Source organism: Uloborus diversus, chromosome 3 (assembly GCF_026930045.1).
Source record: "Uloborus diversus isolate 005 chromosome 3, Udiv.v.3.1, whole genome shotgun sequence".
Taxonomy (NCBI): Eukaryota; Metazoa; Arthropoda; class Arachnida; order Araneae; family Uloboridae; genus Uloborus; species Uloborus diversus.
In genome coordinates, this window is record NC_072733.1 from 156584924 (window position 1) to 156606422 (window position 21499).

General features: G+C 32.6%; 1 protein-coding gene across 1 annotated transcript in view; it reads left to right on the top strand.

Moving 5' to 3' along the window:
- The window catches only part of LOC129219212 (small conductance calcium-activated potassium channel protein-like), a 417058-nt gene that overhangs the window by 371089 nt on the left and 24470 nt on the right, over positions 1-21499 (top strand). The window contains exon 6 of the mRNA XM_054853536.1: positions 16929-17039. Coding sequence (XP_054709511.1) covers positions 16929-17039 — 111 coding nt within the window. The remainder of the gene's footprint in view (positions 1-16928; positions 17040-21499) is intronic.

Genomic DNA, 21499 nt, shown 5'->3' on the forward strand with positions numbered 1-21499 from the left:
TTGCTATTTAAAAACATTTTTCAAGCACAATGTGTATTAGTTAAGTTGACAAACACAAATTAATTTGTCTTTTTAATGTCAAAAAGATCACTTCGATTTAACGATTTCCTCAATTTAATGATAAATTTCACTGATCCGGGTTTGACTGAATTAAATGTCTATGCTACTCGATTTAACAATATCCTTGATTAAACGATAGATTTTTATAGTCCCTTGACAATCGTTAAATCGAGGTTAAAAAACGTATAAATAATGCTCACTCTGAAAAAAGAATCAAACTTCAGATTTTTAAAAAGAGTCATCTAAAAAGTTCTGGCGAAGCAATTTTTATTAAATCGATAATCTTGCATAGCAATAATGAAATAAAGATCAACAGAAAAACACAAATTAACTCGCCTTTCTGTTGCTACGATTGTAATCAATAACCTTCTTTAATGCTTTTCGTAATCGCGTTCATCTTATGCTTTTGAATAAAGCTAATAAAATGAACCTCATTAACGTATGAATGAAGAAACTTCGACGCATAAAAACTTGCTAATGACTATCCTATTTTCATCAGAGTAGGGAAGTCGTAAAGGATTGAAAAAAAAACAGCTAGTAAACAAGCCTCTGTACGTAATTTGACGCTTGTATTATACAGTAGATGTTGATAAATGAGCACTTTGATGCTAAGAAACGAGTAGATAAGAATTCCATGTATAGATAAACAATCATTCTAAATAGAGAAGGTATTCGTTGAAAGAAATTTGGTAAATAAATAATTTTTTTTCTTCGGAGAGTTTTGAATGACATTTTTAAATATCTGTCATATCTTTTGTCCTTCCTTCTAACAGTAAATATATTTAGTATCTGCATTTTTGTTATTGAAAACTGAAATATTTAATTAGGTTGAAAGAATCTTTCATTATGATCACAGTATGTATGTTTTAACTTACTATTGTTATTGAATCGTAAATGGTCATACTTATATGATTTAATGCTAAGGAATGAGTGGTTATAAGTGCATAAATAAATGCAAATAATATCGTGTTAAGCTCAAGAGGGATATTTGTAGCTGCGCTCTGGGAGAGAAATTGCTTTTTAAGTTCTTACGCCGATATATCTGTAATTCAGATGGCACGTAATCAAATTTATTTTAAATTTACCATTGACAAATGAGGCAGTGAGAAGCAAAGGGGATGTAAGTGTACTATTTGAAGTTTCAAGTAAATTACGTTTAAAGTTGAGATCCTAGGTAGGTTTTCATTTTAAAAAAATCTAAATCATGCTGTACAGCAGCCCCTACTAGGGCTACAAGTACTATTTCTTGTCCCAAAACAGAGGAGAGATTCTCCTATGATATGTACTGGTTATCTACAAATTTTTAATTTTGTAACTTACATCCCTTTGCTTCTCACTGCCTCAAATGACCATAAAATATTTGTGTTGAATGTCTTTTTATCCTATGTTCACTTTCCTTTGCATTGAAAAGGGGACAGGGGGTCCTTGTAACCCCGAAACAAATGTCTCCTGCAGTTTCCTGCAGATTTGTGCCTATTAGCGAGTCATCAATGTCCTTTACATAAAACATTGTATTTATGTTAAGTATTTTCAAAGAACCACCAGGTGACAAAAACTTAATTTTGATTTTAAAAACAAAAAGTAAGGATACAACGTCTGTGCTTAGCACGACGGAATATGTCTACTAGAAATAATCCACTCATTAAAAGAATTTCGACAAAACAGTTAATTTCTAACTCTAAACGTTTTATATGCATTTTAATGTGATCTGTCATAACTTTGGATCTTTCTTTCATGCATTCATTTTTCAATGTGATTTGTTTCAAAAATTAGGCTACTAAATAATAAGACTGAAATATTCTTCAGGTTATTGAATGCGTTTAAACTGACTTATTAAAAATCATTAGTAGAGGAATGTAGGGCGATGAGAAATAGTTAAGATTACTTTTTTCAGTGAAAAAATAGGAAGTTTGATCTGAAAATTATGATACATAGAGAACGAACAATTTATTTTATTAAAAAAACTTGCATTGCTACATTTTATATTTCTCGCAGACAAATTTGTACCTTCAAAAAAGATAGACATTTTTCACTTCTTTTTTTCTTGGGGCAAAGTGAAAAATAAAATATTTTACTAATGAAATATTTTCTATTCCATTGTTAAAGATATTTTTGATTAAATAAATGAGTAAATAAAAGAATGAATGAATAAATGAAAAGAAAATGAAACAAAAACGAATAAATAAATAAATAAGTTATGTGAGAAAAATAAATGAGTGAATGAAATGGTGAATGAATAAATAAAGGAATTATTAAAGCAAGGGATATTTAATTGAAATAATTAATTAATGAATACTAAAGTGATTTGATAAAGGATTGAATAAGTAAATGAAATGAACTATTTCACTTTGCTCAGCATGCACATAACTGTACAAAGCATTTAAAATACAAATAAACTTATTATTAAACAAATAAATGCTGCACAGAGTACTAGTAGGCTTCAATTCATATTTCAACTGTTATTTACAAGAACTTTATCATTTAATTGTCACAAAGATAATTTTTGTCTTACAACAAAATATTACAATATGAGTATTAATTTTTGAAAATTGCTTGTATTATCATATTCTTTGATTTTCAGAGGTATTTTTTCTTGATTTGAACAGACTACATGTGTTACTAAATAGTTAGTATATTACTAAATATAGTTGGCGCTAAAATCAGAGTAAATATTTAACCATTTCACATGGCCCCGCTATTTCACTTTGCCCCACATTCCCTGCTAAGCAATCCAATAACTATGCAATAAAATCTTACTATTAATACATTCTAATGTTTAAAACATTCATGAATAACTAGATTCAAAAGAAGTAATTTGATGTCAAATATATTTTTAGAAATTCTGATGTAATTCGTCGCGTGCTCCAAAAATTTTATATTCACGAAATTCATAAATTTCGCAAGCACTTGGCTTTTACTGAAGTTCAATCAAGTGTTACCGCTTTTTAAATGAGAATCTGCGTTTTTGGACACATCGATAAAATGTAAACTAAAGAGAGAAACGTTTTCTAAATGTGTTTACACATAAAGAGGTGAGGTACAAAATCAGTAGAGTAAAAATGTTACAGTACATATTTTGTAAAGGAATTAAATTACACATTTTTACAAAGTATTTTCACATTACTATTTTCAATATATTTCGCTCTATAACTAACAATTTGGATAATTGAGACATTTTTGCCACGAGAGACAAGTTGTTGTAACTTTTTTTTCCCAGAAAAAAATTCCAAGTTAAATATACTTTATAATTAGGGCAAAGGCTTTAGAAAATCATATCTTAATTTAAGTGTAGTTATGGTAAAAAAAACTATCTGGCAACACTGGGATTTAACTGAAAATATCTATATTTTTTTATGTATAAAAAAAAGATATTTATAGAAATATATGTAACTTTTTGAGATATTTCTGTAAAATAATGTTGTAATTCAAATAGTTAGATATGATATGTCTCTTCTTTGTTCAGGAGCATTTATTACTGCTCTTATATTAGTTTAAGTATCCAAAACTGCTCTCTAGCAATCGTAGACCATTCTTGAAAAAAATACTGATAGTTATTATGTACAATTCAGGTGCAAATAATTGTTTATGAAGATTTCTTAAAAGCAAATTATATTTATATTAAAACCAAGACTTGTTATAATTTATTTTCTACAATGTAAAGTATATAAGGATACTATATAAAGAAAATAATCAAAGGATTTTTAAAAAAAAAAAAGCTTTTTTTCAGTAAATTTCGACTTTTTAATTTCTCCGCAATACATTCTTTAATTAACCGACTTCAAAAAGGAGGCGGTTATCAGTTCATACCGTATGTATGTTTTTTTTTTTTTTTTTTTTTTGTTTGTCCACTCATAGCGTCTCACCCAGTGAACCGATTTTGATGATTCTTTTTTTAATGGATAGAGGATGGCTCAACTTAGGTCCCATTACTTTGTTTGACCATATTTGTTCTTTAGATAAAAAGTTATGGGCAAAAAACAGTAAATTTCCCTATTAAATGATTAAAATCATATTGTAGCGAAGTTCGCTCTTTTCATCCGAGGATAACGGTGGCTCAGTGGTAGAATTCTCGTCTCCCACACGAGCAACCTGGGTTCAAATCCCGACTAGGACAAATTGAATTTTACTAAAATTTCCGTTTCTACTGTTTCCCGTATTTTCTCGAATGTTCTATTAATTTCTGTATCTTTTAAAGTTTGGAAAGTTCCAGCACTTTTTCAAGTTGTATATAAGGAGATGTAACGTTCATTCGTGGTTCTGAATAAAGATCTCGAGTTGAGACTAACGAGTATTCGCTTCATTTGGCTTTCACATTGTCTTCGCTATCTTCATCTATGCGACAATATGAAACTCATTGTTATAAAAGTTTGGTGCCATATAACAGTAACATTAATAGTAATTGTAATGATAATTTTGAATGAAGGCTTTTCTAAAGCAATACAGTGATATAGAGCCGAACTTCTTACTAGGTAACTTCTTACTTTTACTGAAATATCTACATTTACACTAAAAAGAATGAAATAAAAAAATTTTGAAAAAAAAAATAGAACCGACTTCAAAATTGCTCTAAAAAGTGAAAAATAATTTTATTCTTTAAACACCATCGATAATACTTTTAAACATAATTTTTGAAGTTGGCGCAAAAACAAAAAGTAAAATCCATTGTAACCATGCTTCGTTCATATTTTTATCAAAAAATCATCCAAACTTAGGAACGAAACATTTATATCGTTACTCAAATATGTTGTCATCAATGCGTAATGCATGTGGTAGTGAAGAAACTGGACCTGGTTAAATTTATACTTGTAGTTGAGTTATGGCTGTGAATGATTTTATCGATCGTTTTTGCGCCAACTTCAAAAATTATGTTTAAAAGTATTATCGATGGTGTTTAAAGAATAAAATTATTTTTCACTTTTTAGAGCAATTTTGAAGTCGGTTCTATTTTTTTTTTTCAAAATTTTTTTATTTTATAATCATTTTAATGTAGAGAAAAGGGGTGGGAGGCAGCCCTGTTAGTAAATATGTGTTTTCTACACATCGATCGCTTAAAGAGATAAAAATGACATAATACGTAGATTTCGCTTAGCAGTTTTAACGAACATTAAAATGAAAACGTTTCACTCCTTTTTAAAATAAAGATATCGACTTCACTGCCTAATCATTCGCATTTCTCTCACATGACGTCATTTGAACTGTAGTGCCATCTTTTGGCAATATTCTTAAGTTAAATTCAATTTATTTTCAGAGCCAGTTAAAATACTAAAGATAGAGTACACTTTAAGTTTAAAATAACGCAGAAAGATGTAAGAAGAAAAAAACTAAATAGCGGCAAAAATAGGTTTTTTTTTTCTACCAAAATTGACAAATAATAGTCATTATGCTAAAAGGGAAAATACTTGCAAGCTCCTTATTTCAAAGTTTTCCCGGGAACTTCAATGAGTACGCACTCAAAAAGCATTCTGGGAAAAGAACAGCAAAATGCACGTACTTACAAATACATTATATTTCTAATTGCTGGGAGGATGGATAATTGCACCTCTTCTTGATCCCCCTAATGACTAGCTAGTTTATTTGTATTTCCGAAACGTTAAGTTTTAAGAAATGATATTTTTCTGATTTTAAATGGTTTGCACTCAATTTAACCCAAGTCCTGAGTTTTTACTTTTGGACACAAAAGTCACAAGAAAATTAAATTGTTCCTTTAATCGGGGGAAATTTTGTTTTGTACCTAAGAGCACGTATATCGTTTCAATTAACGTGTTGTTTACTATTTATGTAAATTATGTAACTTTTAATTCAAGTCTGTATGAGAACGATTTTCTTGAAGGAATTTTTAATTGAGATAAACTGCATATTTTATCTCTTTCGAAATAAAGATTCCATAAAGTTTTTCCAAACTATCTTCAGTATAACTTTCAAAAGCCAGTGCTGAAAATACAAAAAAGCGCAACACCAACTATAGAAAGTATTTCATAGTAACCTGGCAGCACAGACTGAGCCGCTGCAACGTGACCCGCAGAGAAAAAAATTAAAACACTCATAGAAAAAAAAATCTTAGATTTCAGCTAATGAAGGTTTGTATCATATTTTCTGAGATATAATTCAGAAGTTGCATGTGATTGTATTAGCATCTGATTTTTAAGCATTTCTCGGTATTCGGTGTCGATTTAGATTTTATGATTAATCTAATGTTGGCTTTTTTTTACATGCTATTTTTACTTCCTTTTACCAAAAAGGAAATATTGTGTTCGGGAAAAAAAATCTCACTCAAAAATCGGCTTTAATTTCCATTTTGCTCACCCCCGAATGAATATTGAGTTTTTTTTTTTTTTTTCAACCCGACCACACGTGGATACATGCCTAAGAACGTAATGACATCCGAAATATCCATTTTGACGATACCCGAGTAAATTACAACGAGTTTTCTCGTGACGTCTGTATGTGCGTATGTATCTCGCTTAACTCAAGAACGGTATGTCCTAGAAAGTTGAAATTTGGTACATAGACTCCTAGTGGTGTCTAGTTGTACACCTTTTGGTTGCGTTCGGATGCTCCAAAGAGGGTCTTTCACGCCTTTTTGGGGGGAAATCATTGTTAATTTCAATGCAAACTCAAGTGGCGTTATAATTTGGCAAACACTGGCAATATATTGCCAAGCCAACTTGGCGACAAATTTGACGGTTTTTTTTAATCTGGTTTCAATTTGGCAATTATTGGCGATATTTAGAGTCACCATTGAATCACATTAAAATTGCCAAAATTGAGAAAAAATAATCTGTATATTTTTTTTTTCGCTTCGGTTCACAACAAACCTGGGGTGAAAATATTTAAAGTGTTTCTTTGCTTACTTCAAGTTCAAGGCACTATTATCATTAAATTAGCGTAAAAGGAAGTCATGTGATGCACACATCAGCTCGTTTTATTTTATTTCTGCATCGCATTCTGCTACTGGACATATTAATAAAAAAGTTTGTTGAATGTTTTATTTTTCTTTATTGAACTATGTAATTTAAATTTTCGCGGAACACATTTCATCTCAATCAAAACAAATAATAACAGTTATCATTCTTCGACTGGAAAGCCGCGTTCACAATCGCTTTTTTTTTTTTCCCCCAATTCGTGTTGTAAACACGTCGATTTTCTCATTAGTTGTTTTCGCAGACCGTTCAATTTCGCTGAATTTTATTACTTAGACAATTCTTTTTACCAACTAAACACCATATTGAATCCACCATTCGAAAAATAAGCTATATATTGCTCAATTAGAACGAATTGAACGTAAAGTAAAGGAAAAAGCAGTCGGCATTTATTTTATAATTCTGAGACCAACTTGCAGTCATTATGATTATTTTTTTTTATACTTATGCCCTTTCTGAAACCAATAACCTGAAAGGCTAATTTAGATGGATGAAAATATTAATCAAGTGAAACAGATTTGTTTCAAATTGTTTTATAATAATTAAAAATAATATAAGAAAGTGACAAAACTAATTAGTGAAGTCTGCATGCATAATAATCATTGTCTTAAGAAAACTCATCTTGTATTTTCCTCTTTCTTGGTTTTTGAGAAATAATAAAGTCTAGTGTAAAAAATAAATAAATAAAAACTAACAAACTGAGGAAAAAACTAAAGCTTCTCACATGTGTATAAAACTTTTCATATTCATCAAATACATCCTCCATGGAAATCTTTTTCTATCCTTCTCTTGTCTAGTTTTGTGTATCAAGTTCGATGTACATGTTAATATGATTATATTCAAAATTGTATTGAATAATCATCTTGCTGTCGTTTATTTCTTCCAACATTATGAAAATTTTCTTTTTGTACTCAATATTGGCGAAGTTAATTCTGCCGACAAGAGTTTCTTTTAGTATACTCTTGAAAACCGTCTATAAAATAACCTGAAACCGTTCCTCTGGTGTTCCATAGAATATTATTTAAACATCATGAATGTTGAGAATTGAAAACATTTGTCACCCAGTAGAATCTTTTTCCAAAATTTCAATTTGGGGGATAAGTCATCAGTAAAAACGAAGGGCACTTGTTTTAGCAATTACAGATTTCATTGTCTTCAAAAGTTTTGAAGGTAAATCTTATTGTATTTTCAGAATTTCACTTATAAGAGATTGATTTTCACATAGTAGTAATCTGTCATCCTCTGTTGAAAATTCGTTTTACTGTAACAAAACTTCGGTCGCAAAAGACAAACGAATGTCCTCTTAAGTCGTGATTTCGAATCCTCCACCCCGAACCCCTAACTTACGGACCTACCATTACCGTATTAGTTCTACATTAAAGGAGTTATTTGTTTTTACTTACATTACACCAAAAAAAAAGTTTTTCTTTCCTCTATGATATTGCCCTGCATTCACATTGCGTTTTACTATTCCTTCTTTCGTGTTTAGTGCAGAAAAGGCATAAGTACAGAACTTATGCCCTTTCTGCACTAAACAAAAATGGAGGTCTCTAAATAAAGTGCTTTGTTTTAAAGGATTGCTTTTCTATGCCAGTCGATTTTTCTACATACAAATATGGTAAAAACACAGCTAACTCAATTTTGCAAAAAATGCGCCTTATGCCCTTTCTGAAATAATCGATTCGCTACTCAAATGTCAACGTCAAATGATGCTCTGTAAAAACGATTCAGAAACGTTTCTGGAAAATAATAGGCAGCTGACGTGCCCAATTTCTGCCAGTAACATATCTTGTAAAAAGCAGGAACGTTTTCAGCTACAAGTCTGAAATTAAAAGCCTGTTCAGCTAAAAGTTTCATCTTTCTGAAATTATCCTTGAAACTTTCTGAAGAATTGGGAAACCTCCTCTGGTAAAAGCAGTCATGTTTTGTGAACCTTCTAGAAAAAAATCTTCTGCCTTGAAAAGTGACAGCTACCCAATGACTTATTCGCTCTTCTTTTGGGAGCTTAATCAATCTGGACGGGCAGTAATCGAACTTACACCGATACACTTAATAATCACGCTCATTCAATCTTTAAACTAGTAACTAAAATTATTTTTCACTATAGTGAAAAGTCTGCATTTGTGCAACTTGTAGCAATTTAGGAAACTTTTTCCGACTCGAGATACTTCATTTTACGGGGAAATATGGGAAAACCTGTGAAATCCCGAAACGTTCCACGGAAACCAGTAAAGTTTCGGAATTTTTTTAGACCGTATACAGGTGACTTATATATAACTTAAGACTACTCAAAACATATTTACAGCATTTAATCGGCAAAAAAAAAAAAAAAAACTTTTACCCGCCTGCAACCTTTTTTGTCAATGGAGGAATAAGCCGAGACCAAGCAAAGAAAATAGTCCCCAGTGCGGTGTCTGAAGGTTTTGGGTGAAATTCGGCACTTTGCTTTAGAAATGGGATTTATTTGTTGAACTCCCGCATACGAAACCTTTTTTGGTCATCATTAAATTGTTAAATATATTCATTTTTACGAACGGTTTCCGCGTGGAGTACCACATCTGTTTGAATCGAACGCGCCAACCAATAACAGCTCACAGACAAATGGCGATCTTCCCTAATTCGTCAGTAGGCAGCTAGAAAGTGTGACGCTTTATCTGTTAACTCGGTTTTTCTAAGGCCTTTATAGTGGAGGAGCCGACGCATCCGCCATTTTGGAGCAAACTTCATCCAGTGCTTCGTAGCGTTAGCATAGCTGCTGATGTTTACATTTCGTTAGCATGTGTTAAATTGAGTTAAATGGGTGTTTATTCAGTTGTTAATAGTGCAAACAGCTCCAAAAAAGGATTTCAGCTCTTCAGATTTCCAGCAGATGCAGAAAGAAAAAAGATATGGATAAATAATAGCCCGCGAAGTGACTGGCAGCCTGAAAACGACGCCAACTGTTTCCAAAATTTCGCCAATGTTCACCTTCGCTCTCCGACTCTCTTGCTCCCTATTTGGCGAATGATTGCCAATAAAGGCAGCTTTCCCTGTTCTACGGTTGCTTCAAAATGGCGGATGCGTCGACCTCTCCAGTTATAGGGGTTCTAGGTTTTTCTTCCGCGCATCGTGACATCATTTCCAAGAAACTTTGCAAAGAAGTACAATAAACATCGCCTTAACCCTGTTCGAAAGGGGATTTTGTGTTCTTTCTCCTTTAGCAAACAGTGATATGAATAGATCACTGTTAGCAACGCGCATAACAAACCCATTTTTGGAAACTGCCCTGTCTTCTGGCAACCCTGTGACGTCACACTAACCGTTTCTATTAACGTAAAACATCTTTCACGCGCTTTGGTGATGACCAAAAATGGCAATGAGATATCGTGTCAGATGCAGCTGTTGAATTTGGGCCGTGCCTTCCACTTCTCAAAGAAATACGCTAATTTTTTCAACTTTACTCAAAATTTCGGCAGAATTTAAGACCTCATATTTCGATATCGGGGTCACGATATCGAAATATGAGGCCACATAATTTATGCGTCTATAAACTTGTTTCACTATGATCTTCCAAATGCTACTTTCAATGCTGGTTTTTTTTTTTTTTTTTTTTTTTTTTTTTTTTTTTTTTCAAATTTCCTTGATTGTGTAGTTTTCTGGTGAGGTACATTAAATCTTTGTAGCCAATTTTATAACATCTGTTCTGCGCATCTGCACGTGTTACAATCACAATTCACGATCCTCGAAATTTCTTTCAACAGTTCTTGAATATAATACGCAAGCAACATTTATCAAAGTAGAAGTTAAAATGCGTGTCAAAAACTCAGTACTTAACGCATTATTGCGCTCATGTCATTTAACGTAGATTTTAGAGCGCATGGTATCAACTGAGTTACTGCACCATCACAGTCATAGGTACTTAAAACTATTTTTTGCACCTTTTAATGCGAAGCGGTGAAAAGACGAAAGGCAAGAGATCGTAATAAAAGCTTTTTAAAAAACTTTAAATGAATAAAATTTTAAGTTTTCAAAAAATACATATAATCAAAAAGTATCGTAAGCAAAATGAGATAAAACTCAATACCATAGCGTTAAATAATAAAATGAAACTATTCTAGTAATTCTTACATTTTCTGTGACAAATTATTGAATGATTTTCCTAAAAAATTCCTTTCCTTTGAATTTTCCTAAAATGATAATTCTGCCACATAATTTACAATTTATATAAATACGAGGATCATTCAATAATTGAAGAGAAAAATTGGTGAGGGAAAAAACTGTTGGTAGTACAAGTTTTAAGTTAGTATCACTGGGATGAATTCTAATCAGTTGATTGATCAACATTGCTTATACCCTCAAAACTAAGTTAAGCGATGTTCGGTCTTCTTGAAAATTCTGCATTGATTGAGCAAGTTCTGTGATTCGTTTTTTGATCGCTGAAGGTGAAAAACCGGCTAATGTATTCCTTTAGAATGACTAAAATGTATGATGAAAGTTGCATAGACCGTGGAAATTTTTACAAGCGGGTAGAACAATTTGTTGGATAGTACTGCCTCCTCCCCCTTATAGTCCCGATTAAGCACTTGAGTACCGTTGTTGAAACGGTACTGTGGGAACCATTCATTTCGTGATCAAAATGCGAATAAATGAGGCAACTGCTGTTTTCTTAAATAGAATTAACACTCGTACTAATAAGTATGGGATTAATACAAGATTTATCAACTGCAGAGGTTTTTTTTTTTTTATCATTAATTGTCTGTCTCCTGCTGTATTATTCGTAATTTTATTTTTCAAAATTAAGTAGATGTTTTACGTTGTTTGCTGCTTCTGGAAATGCAACCAATCAAGTGTGCAGGAGGAAAATTCTTATAAAACGACACGTAACTGCTGTAAAAAAGCTGGCAATATTGCTTTTCATTGCTAATCTTTCTCTTTAAAATGAGAATTATGTGAAACTTTCTACACTCGTTTAAAACATCAACGCTTGCAGATATCATATGGATTCATTTTGAGACCGCTGTAATGTTTTCAGTATTGTATGTTTGTAATTTTCATTGTGCTTAGATATTTATTGTGAGCCTATACATAGATACTTATTGCGTGCCTATTGATTTTACATTTCAGGATTTAATTTCGGAAAGTCATTTTATTTATGTTTTTCTTTTTTAAATTTCTTTGTTCATAAAAATGTTGAACACTTGGAAACGCAAAACGTCCCCAAATTTTCATATTGGCATTTTTTTCACCAAATATGCTGTTAAATAATCTAGTTAGAACTTTTATGTAATATTCTATGAATCTGTAAACAATTCTTTTGAAATTATCAAGTGATTGTTTGAATGTTGCAGACAAACAATTGCGAAAATATGGGTGCATATTGTATGTTGAATATAATATGTGTGTTTAAATAGAGTTAGTGCATTACACAGTATTTTTTATGTTATGTGTACTATTGATGGTTTGTTATGTCAATTAATAAGTCTCCAAAAACAGCATCTAAAAATTGTCCCTACGATTCAGCGACTTGTTCCCAAATTGATATTTAGAATTCTAATCACATATTTACAATTAACTCTTTAGTTCCCAAAAAATTCTGGCTTAGCAGAAATTACACTGTAGTATCATAACAATATTCGTGTCTTTAAGCTCCGTGATTTATCTGAAGAGACAGTTCAGTTTTATTCCAATAAATTCCACTGTTAATACGCGATCAGTAATTAATCTCATGAAAATAATTTCTTTTGCAGTTTTTTTATTGCGCATTGAAACCAAAATTGTATTTAGTCTTCAGATACCAAAGTAGAGTTATTTTGCCAACTTGAAATAAAATGAGTTATGTTTCTGAAATTTTATGAATGGTATATGGGAGACTTGCTTAACATCCATCATATTTTCTTTCTTTCTCACAACAATTACCGCTGGCAGTTACAAATCAACTAATATAGTAAACTGTTTATTATGTAGGCATCACCTTTCGATGTATTATTTTTACTGGTTATTATATAGAATGATTATTAGAAATTCACTTTAAGAACACATTGGCTCCATGCATAAGCTGTTACATGGTATAATAACTCAACAGGTTGCCCCAGCCAAGATGTTAAGATTTTCGAAAAAAGATCAGGTACATAATGACAATTTGTAATCACATAGCATTGCAGGATCGGCAATCAAGCAGTTCGCTTATGCGGCAGAGGGATCTCTGCCAAAGGTCGAAAGCACAAAAATTTTCCTTTGGATAGGGAACTTATGAAGAATGTTTAAAATTTAATGCAATCATTTTCATTCTAAAGTATTACAAACGTGATGCAATTAATTTCTTTGATGTAAACTTTGTGTCAAACCTGTTCTTGACTACTGCTTAGCGCCGCAAGCTCAAAACTTTTTCTGCATCGAAAAAGTGACAGCTCATTGGTAAAAAACATACTTATGAAGCGATATTGCTAAGTACTATTATCAAAAACGTGTGTGCCCTCTATTGTCTGAAAGAGCTCTTTCCGACTCTGCAATGCTATGTGATTCCGAATTGTCATTAAGCATCCTAACTTCCCTCGAAGTTTGTAACATATTATCCGAGACACCCTGTATATAGTTAAGCTACTAACATTGAGCTTTCTTTTCATTTGATTGCATGATGCGTCAGTGAAATTTACATTTTTTTTTTGGAAGAAAAATAATACAATGTTACTGTCTGAAAATGAAAGTTATTGAGTTTTGATTTTTTCCAATCCATTCTAAGTCCAAATCAAAACTAAATTGGTTTTTCTTAAGCTGAACCAAAATTAAACTGGAGTTTAAGTTTATTCATACGGCCGTGCTAAGCACAGTAGTAAAAGTAGTCATACCAGCCCTTTTGAACAAATTTGAGTAATTATAACCAAGTTGTTCTCTGTTTCGTATTTTACTGAATTAATAGAATGTTTTAGGATCATTTGATCAAGAGCTATTGTTTTGAAAAATTCTTTAAAAAAAAAAGAAAAACATCTGAATCAAATATATGGAACAGCCACACTTTAAAATATAATATCTCAGCTTGAGACCAACTGCAAAGTCCCCTTTTTTGCTTAGCACGGCAGTATACAGGGTGCGGTAAAAAAAAATATCGGACAAAAATTGTATCATCGAATGGAAGAAAGGTAATTTCATTTTAATGAGCACCTAATTTATTTTTGTTTCTCACTTTATTAGAAAATAATTTACAATATATTACCTAGTTTATGTATTGCTTTTCGGTTTTCTTACAATTTTAAGCGAAATACCTGCTATTTTAAGTTGTTTAACCAAGTAGAACGACAGTTCATTTGCTTGTTGTGCCTCGACAAACAGTATTTGAAACGGCATGCCGTTTCAAGTGACTTGGAAATGATAGTCGATGTCCGGAAAGTGTACAAAAACGAACAGTGAACATTTCAGATAATCGTCAGGTCATCCAAAAGTGAGTTCAATCAAATCCTTGGGTTTCCACGAGAGCAGTCGTTTGTGGGAATTTGTGACCGATAAGTGCGACTAAGGGAAAAAACAGCTCAAACAGAAGTTTTGCAAGTTCCAAAAATTCAGGCATTCGTATGACTCTAAAGATGCCAGAAACGTTTGAGATGGGCCCGCAAGTTCACGCTGGAAGAGATACCTTTCACTGATTTACTGTTCAACCGGTTCATATCCCCCAGAACCATAGGGTTTGGTCTCTAGACACCATAGGCTCCCATATAGGGGGAAAGTGGGGGCTCAAGCCCCCCCCCCCCTTTGGAAACGAGAACTTCCTTCCTTTCAATACTTTATTCTTTGTAAAAATGAAAAAACGTTTTTTCTCCTGCCATTAATGAATTAGTTATCAAAAATGGTAAATTTTATTAGCTCTAATCTGTACTAAAGTCGGTTTCTATGGGGAAAATATCCTGCTAAACCATGGGGAAAATATCAGAGCCCCCCCCCCTTAAAATTTTGCATATGGGCGCCTTTGGTAGACACTCCACCACCTTAGAAAGTGTTAGATATCGCCAAAATCCGAAGTCAGGCTTGGTTTGAGATGGAATCAGGACAAGCGACAAAAAAATCTCTAGTTTTTTGTAGATGTGGGCCGTAAAATGAATCAAAAAGTGAACCAGAAGGCCATTTTAGAAGTTATTGTACTTCTGTGGGCTTAAGAGCACTTCAGCATTGTAGACTGGACATTTTCCTCACCACTTAACTCTGCACCAATTCATATGGCCAAAAGGACAAGAGGGATGCAAAGAGCATTTTTTGACAAGATATAATCTTTTGAGTGGACGCTCTACTCGCTCGACCTCAATCCCATTTATTACACTGTATGTCTTATTTTAGAGTCAAAGGTCTACCCTAAACTACACATAAAATTGAACTCTCTAAACCAATTGCTTTATAGGGAATAGGATTGATAAAATGACTTGCTGCCCTTGAATGAAAATTTCAATAAGCAGTTGCATCTCTGTATTACTGCAAAAGGCTGCTAGTTTGAAACCAATTAAATTTAATGATTGCTAAAGGTCTTCTTACATTATTAATTTTTGTGTTTTGTTAGTTTATTTATTTTTAATAAAGTTTCTTGGAAAATTGCTTGCCCGGGTTTTTTTTTGCCGCACCCCTGTACATTTGGTTCGCACTCAGCAGAAACATAGTTTTGTGATTAAAGTTATGCTTGTTTTTTTTATGAAGAAGAAAAATAATTTCTTCACTAAGGTTATTGGTTTAAGCTTTTTTGTAAAAAGTATTATTAAACATTTTTTGATCCATATGGCAAATTATACTGTCATACAACAACTTGCATTAACGTTAGACAGTATTTTAACATAAAACAGGAGGGGAGAGGAATTTGCATCAGAATTTAGGCGTGAGAAATTTCTAATCACTTTTTGCTAAAAATTTCAATTAAAACCCTGAAAAGTTAAATTTTTTTTTCAATTTTTCCGAAGTGGAAATTTATTCCTTCGGAAAAAAACGGTTTTTTTTCGGAAATTTTCCGGTTTTCTTCCGACTGTTTTCATCTCTATTTTTGTTACAACTCATCACAGCTCAACCGGGACCGCTAAAGGCAGTTAAACCGAATATTTCCTTGGCAGCAGAAAAAATACGCAGCTGCTAGATTTCAACGTAATGTTCAACGTACTCATGCACATTACACAAATATGAACACGGTTAGTAATATCCAGTCGAACTCGCTTATAACGAGCGTGAAAGGACCGACCGCGATATTTGCTCGTTATATGAAAGTACTCGTAAAAAACGTGTTTGTGACAAAAAACGTAAAAGTTTACACATAATTACTTACTTGTTTTTATTTTCGTACAGATCGGAAGTTAGTTAATTTGCTTTGAATTTTCTTATCGTCTCTTTCTTGTGGGTCTACACATTCTTCGGTGACTATACTTGGCTCAAAACATAACGTCATATGCACCTCTGGTCAGCGACTTCGAAATCCGTTCAGTTTCAATTGACTTAGAAATGCTAAAGAAATTTGTCTAAAATAAGATGAACTGAGTCAGAAAGGTGGAAGTCATTAGAAATTTTATGAATCACAAAAATATTGCTCGCAATTTTGGGGGTTTGCTCGTTTAGCGCGAGTTTGACATTGTCAACCAAGCGCTTTTGCTGTCCTCGTTAAATCCGAGTATAAGCAGGACACGTTATAAGCGAGTTCGACTGTACCAATTATCACCAACTTTGTTTTTCTTATTATTTTTAAATTTATTTATTTATTTATTTCAATTTTACATGCGAGTCTTGGTGCTAAAACGTCCCAATGATTCCTTATATTGCATCTAAGCTAAGAACATTTTTTCACCAAGACTCCAAATGAAAAAGATTTATGTTTTTTCTTTTTTTTAATGTAGCCATTGGTAAACTTCTTACAGTTAAAAAAATGCAATGTCTTGTATCTTTCCTTTTTATTTTGTATGTTTTCTCGTCATTTTTGTTCTCACACAAAAACACTAACAAACGGTCTTCTACTAGGGCGCCGGGTGCACGGCGTTGGTCGTTGCAGTCATCGCCCGAAAACTCGAGCTAACTCGAGCAGAGAAGCACGTCCACAACTTTATGATGGACACTCAGCTGACCAAAAGGGTAAGTGTAGCTTTGCTCTCTGATACATTATAACTTGAACATTTTATTTAGTTAGCTCTATTTTTGCAACTGTTAGTCCTAGAGACACACTTTCAACTGCAAAATGGTCCATATAAGGTGCGGAGCTAAGATATTGAGTTTGAAGCGAAAAAGAAAATGAGTGAAAAACAAGAAATCTAACCTTTTGTAAGAATCCTAGGTCCCAAAACTTACAATAATCTCTATTGAAAATTCATTGAAACACTTCAAACCAAAACTCACGATGTTAGAGTTCAAAGTTTCAAGGAACCATGAAAAAGATTAGATTTTAACTTATCACCTCTCAGAAGAATGATAGGTTGTCAAAGTAAAAAAAAATTATTTATATTTCTCATTGCTATTGAAAAATAAATGCAAATGTTATGCGATTATACGCATATATTATTACACGCGACAAAAGCTCGTAAAATTTGAGAAAATTCACTCTATACACACATATATTTTTAAAACCTTTTTAAGAGCTATATTTCTCCCCAAGAGGGGTTATTGACTGTCAGTGTAAAGTCATGTAAGTCACAAAACGCTGTGTTTCATATCTCGGTGAATCTTGGTCGCATAGATGTCAAACTTTTTGTGTCCGAATTGTTTTTTCATGCTTTTGATTTCTCTAAGTGCAGTGAAGGGGACTTGGAGATCATAAAAAAGTTACAGTTTGTATTTTTTCACGCTTCAAACTTTTCATATCTTAACTCCGCATCTTATTTTGGCCATTTTTGCAATTGAATGTATGCATATAGAACTAACGGTTGTGAAAATAAAGGTTTTCCAAGTTAAACGGGGACATGCTGTATATAGGGTGGATCGAAAGAAATGAAATTTCGAATCTTAATTTGGAATACCCACCAAAAGCTGTGCACGTGTAAGAACAATGCACATGTGAAAAATTATCGAGTTTGAACAACTCCTTGAGAGTCCTACCAAGGCTTGAATTTCTCCAAAAATAGGGAAAAAGGTCAATTTTCCAAAATTTTTATGAAAATATTAAGATTCAAAATGATTGTTCTAATACCATTAAAATATTTCCTTTTAACAAGCTTTTCATGTATCTTCAAAATTATTTACATTCTTTGCAGTATTAGGTTCGCACACAAGTTCGTAAAATTTCGTGAAATTTCCAAAAACTGACTTTTTTCAAGCCTCTTTTGCACACTGCAATATTTTTTCTTTTAAAGTCCTTTTTGAAATGACTGTGCAGAATGCAGTTTTAAATGGAAATTGAATTATACTTTATTATATTAACAGCCCAGCACCTGCGACAAGGAGAGTAATTGCTTCAAACTGGACCAGTGGTAAATTGTCGCACCAGTCTAGCAATTTACCTATTGGTCCTGCGAAAATTCACGTGGATCAGCAGTTTCATCATCAAGTAATGTGAACAGGTGACGCAAAGGCTGCTCGTATGCAGTTCGCAGATTAACCATGGATCAGGATGTCCAATTTTATTCTCTATGACCGCAATTGCACCGTTCCTTTTTCTGGTATTCCTGGCCGTGCCATCACAGCCAAAAGCTAAAAGATCCTTAAGGCTTAAACAAATTTTCAGTTCAAAAATCACATTGCTGTCGCGACATGTTTTCCCGTTTCAGAAGTTGGCGTCACATGACCCAAATAAAGAGAATTGGATTTTTCAACCATGGATTCCTCGCTTATGGTTCTTCTATGGTATCTGTCTCCAACTATTTCATTTTGTCATAGTTTTGTCTTTTCGGCTATCGAAAAATGTACTTTTCAAACCCTTTCACTTCTAGTTTGCAGGTTTTGAAGAGAAGAACGTACTTCGTCTGTGACACTTTTGTCGCTGTCTTTAAATTTTATTCCTATTAACAACTTTAGAGGGATAATTATTTGACACAGTACCAAAATCCTGTAATGTTTTTGAAGCAATTGCTGCAGCACATCGCACATCTGTCAGATGTGCCGTACTGGTAGCACACTCTTGAAGCGTTGGCAGAGAAAGCCCCATTTGTTCCACTTTTGAAGTGACATCAACAGCAAAAAATGTTGATGGCTCTGTTGGCGGGAGTATAGCCACTGCAAATTTTTCTTCTTCTGGAATTGAAACAAAACTTTGCTGTTCCTCATCAGTGTTATTACAGCATCTCGTTACGTAAGTGAATATCTGAAAAAAATATTGATCCTGTCATTCAACGAAATGCCTATTTTTGCCACCCGGAAAATAATTTCTTAACAGTGATCACTGACGAACCAAGTACATCAGAGAATTAGCTTTGCGAAGATTTTGAAGGCCAGACAAGTGGCTTCTGTTCATGAAGAAATAAGAGAATTCTATAATTCATGGATTAACTTTAATGCATCAGACTACTCTGATGTTATCAACCGGCAAGAATGTGCAATAACTGCCACCCCTCTCCTATTTTAGCTGGCCTATCTAATGAAAGTCTTCAACAATAGATTGAAAACACCAACGCCAATTTTGCGTTCGTTTAGCAGAGATGGGCAGATTCGTATTCGTAAATCCGAATCCGAATTTGATTCACAGTACCTTAACGTGTCAATCCGAATACGAATACATTCATATTCACAAGTGTGAATCCGAATACGAAATTCGGATTCATACCTATGAATCCGAATCCGAATCGATTCAGATTCAGACCTATGAATCCAAATCATTTCTGATTTACATGTGTGAATACGAATCCATTTGGATTTACACTTGGATTCACTGAAAAATTAAATTCAAAAGCCCAATATAAATAAATAAATGTCTGTCTGTACCTCGCTACAGGTCGAGTTTTTGGTGAATTTCTGAAGAAAAGTGACGATATTGTTATGGGTCCAAAAATTTTAAAAGTGGAATTCTACCAAAGTCATGTAAATTGAAACTTGATTTGTTTATATAATTTTACCACAGATAATTTATCTCAATTTCACAACTTTAAAATATAATGAATATACAATGATTGATGTTACTAAGGACCAAATTTGATTGTAAAAATTTGTTGATGTTACAGATACTTGTACCGTTGAAAATGCAGATTCTCTCTGAAACGTTTCGTTTAAAAAAAAGAACAAATATATTATGATGGAAGACAACGGTTTTTTATTCAATAATACAAACATACATTTCAACACTTCATCTCCGGAAGGAAGCATCGATCACAAAGAAAATTATTTACTAATAGTTCTACTAACCAAATTTCTCACGAAAAAACAGAAATTTCGTGAAAGAAACCTAGGTTATATTTTGTATTTCGCATTTATTTTCAACTATCGCAACCGTTGACTACTGCGAAAACGTTCTTGTTTGTACCAAAGAGTTCTATAATAGGGTAGAGGAACGACTCGTACACTGCTTCCATTGGCCGCCATGACCAAGCACGGAGACCGGTTTAAAGTAATTAGAGTGGCAAGAACGGTAGTTTCATTATGAAACGTAATGAAAATTCAAGCGGCGATAAATGTTTTTTACTGCGTCAAATTGTTGATATTTTTCCTCAAATGCAATTTCAAATGGAAATAACGATGGAATCTGCTGGGAATTTGTGTCAAATAATTTGAGGTTAAACTGTATAAAAAGTTTTAATGAATGATGTATAAAAACATAATGCACTGACAGAATACAGTGATTGTCAACAGATAAATTGGGAAATTTTTTATCAGTACTCAAGAACAATAAAAAAAACTCTACATATTTTATTAAACAGATTATAAAATAGTGTTTAAATTGTTGGATCTTACTTCATAACAGGGTTGGTAAAAATCAGAATTTTCAAAAATATATATATAAAAACTCTGATTTTTTTATTTAAATCTGATTTTTCTGATTTAAATGGAATTTTTGAAATTTAAATTTATTTAACTATAGTATTTGATGCTAACAAGTTAAAATGCTGAAGTTAGATGTTAAATTAGATAATTCTTTTCCTATATATGGTTAAAACGCATGCATATTTTTTTTCTTACTGTTTTGACTTACTGTAAGTTGAGGAGGATTGTATGTTTATTTTTTTAGTGAATAAGTAAATAGCTTAACTAGGGTGGTTTAAAAATACATGTAAAAAATGGTTTCTAATAGATAACAGGACACCCCTCAATATTTTTAGACTTGCAAATAGTAATATACCAGAAGAATTTTGACTTCTTATTTCAACTGAAAGAGAATGCTCAACTCCCTCCCCCAAAAATCGTAAGTATGGGGAGGGCCGTTAAAAATTACATTGAACTGAAATAACAATGCTACATATTATAATATGCAAAAGTAATATGCATATACATTGCAAAAAAAAATATTTACAAAAACACAGCTGGGGAAATTAAATATTTCCAAATTTGTGATTCTCTATGCTACGATTAATGTTAAATTGAGCACCCTCTTAAAATTTGAGTAAGAAACTAAAACTTTTACAGCATAATACTATTGGTAAGTCTGGAAAAAAAAAATAGGGTGTGTCCTGGACTCT